The 1047-nt window shown below is 67.2% G+C and overlaps 1 protein-coding gene across 1 annotated transcript in view; it reads right to left on the minus strand.

Annotated features, from left to right (window-relative positions):
• LOC109294693 (perilipin-3-like) overlaps positions 1-1047 on the minus strand; it is a 12187-nt gene that overhangs the window by 5766 nt on the left and 5374 nt on the right. Inside the window, exons 2-3 of the mRNA XM_019513141.1 lie at positions 716-789; positions 13-405 (exon numbers count right to left, since the gene is read on the minus strand). Coding sequence (XP_019368686.1) covers positions 13-405; positions 716-724 — 402 coding nt within the window. The 5' untranslated portion in view covers positions 725-789. The remainder of the gene's footprint in view (positions 1-12; positions 406-715; positions 790-1047) is intronic.

Here is a 1047-nt window from a genome sequence, read left to right on the forward strand (position 1 = left end):
ATTGGTCCTCACCAGGTCGACTGTCTGGTGCAGCTGGGAGAGGCTCTGGCGGACGTTGCGCCGGGTGCGCTGCAGCTTGCTCAGGGCCAGGGCCAGGGCACGGTTGCGCAGGCTGCTGGACAGGGCGCTGAGCCGCAGCAGGCAGCCCGGCTTGCTGCACGGCGGCGGGGGCAGAGCCAGCAGCCCCTCGGTGCCCAGCACCCGGTCTGGCAGGGGCAGGCAGTGGTCCAGCCACCCCTCAGAGGTGTCCAGCGCCCGGTTCATGCTGTGCAGCACGAGCTGCCCCACCTTGCAGCCCAGCAGGGCCCGGATGCCTTTGCCCATGGCCGTGGCGTGGTTTGGGGCGGCCGTGAGCGTGGGGCCAGGGATCACAGCCTGTGTTGTGCTGGGGCCTGCGGGCATAGCCTAGAGACAGGAGTCAGAGTTGGGGGGAGGAGGGGTCAGAGGATGCAGTACCCTTCGCACGCTCATGCCAAGATGCCAGCTGCCCGCCAGCCTAGCAGGTGAGGGAGTCTGGTCCAACCCCTCCCTGGAGCTCCAGACACCCTGCTCTGCCCTGCCACCGCCTCTCTCAGTGACCCCAGGCAAATCCCTTTGCCCCTGTGCCCAGAGCGGACTGTGCAGCCAGGCAATGCCTCTGCCAATGCTGGGATGACAGCATCGCTGTGCCCCCACCTCGAGTTACAGCCCTGGCGAGGGGCTGAGCTGGGGCTACCTGCTCCATTGGGACGGGCAGCTCCTCCCCTGGCTCTCTTGGGCCCTCACTTTTGTTCTCCTGTGTTGTTCCAGCTGTAGGACACACGGACACACGGATGGACGGAGGGATGCATGGATGGACGGCTGGCCGCTGGGTTACTGAACGGGGGTGGGGGAGCTCCCTGCACAGAGCAGTGTGGCAGGAGGCACCTGGCTGTGTTCAGCAGTGACCCCGGGCTGCTCAATGCTGTGGGGCACCTGGGAGCCCTGGCGCCACCCTGCAGCCGCATGGACCTGGGGTAGGAATCAGAGCCAGAGCACACTCCCTCCCCGCCCCCCACAGCCTCACCC

Source organism: Gavialis gangeticus, unplaced genomic scaffold (genome assembly GCF_001723915.1).
Source record: "Gavialis gangeticus isolate Ggan-Ray unplaced genomic scaffold, GavGan_comp1, whole genome shotgun sequence".
Classification (NCBI taxonomy): domain Eukaryota; kingdom Metazoa; phylum Chordata; order Crocodylia; family Gavialidae; genus Gavialis; species Gavialis gangeticus.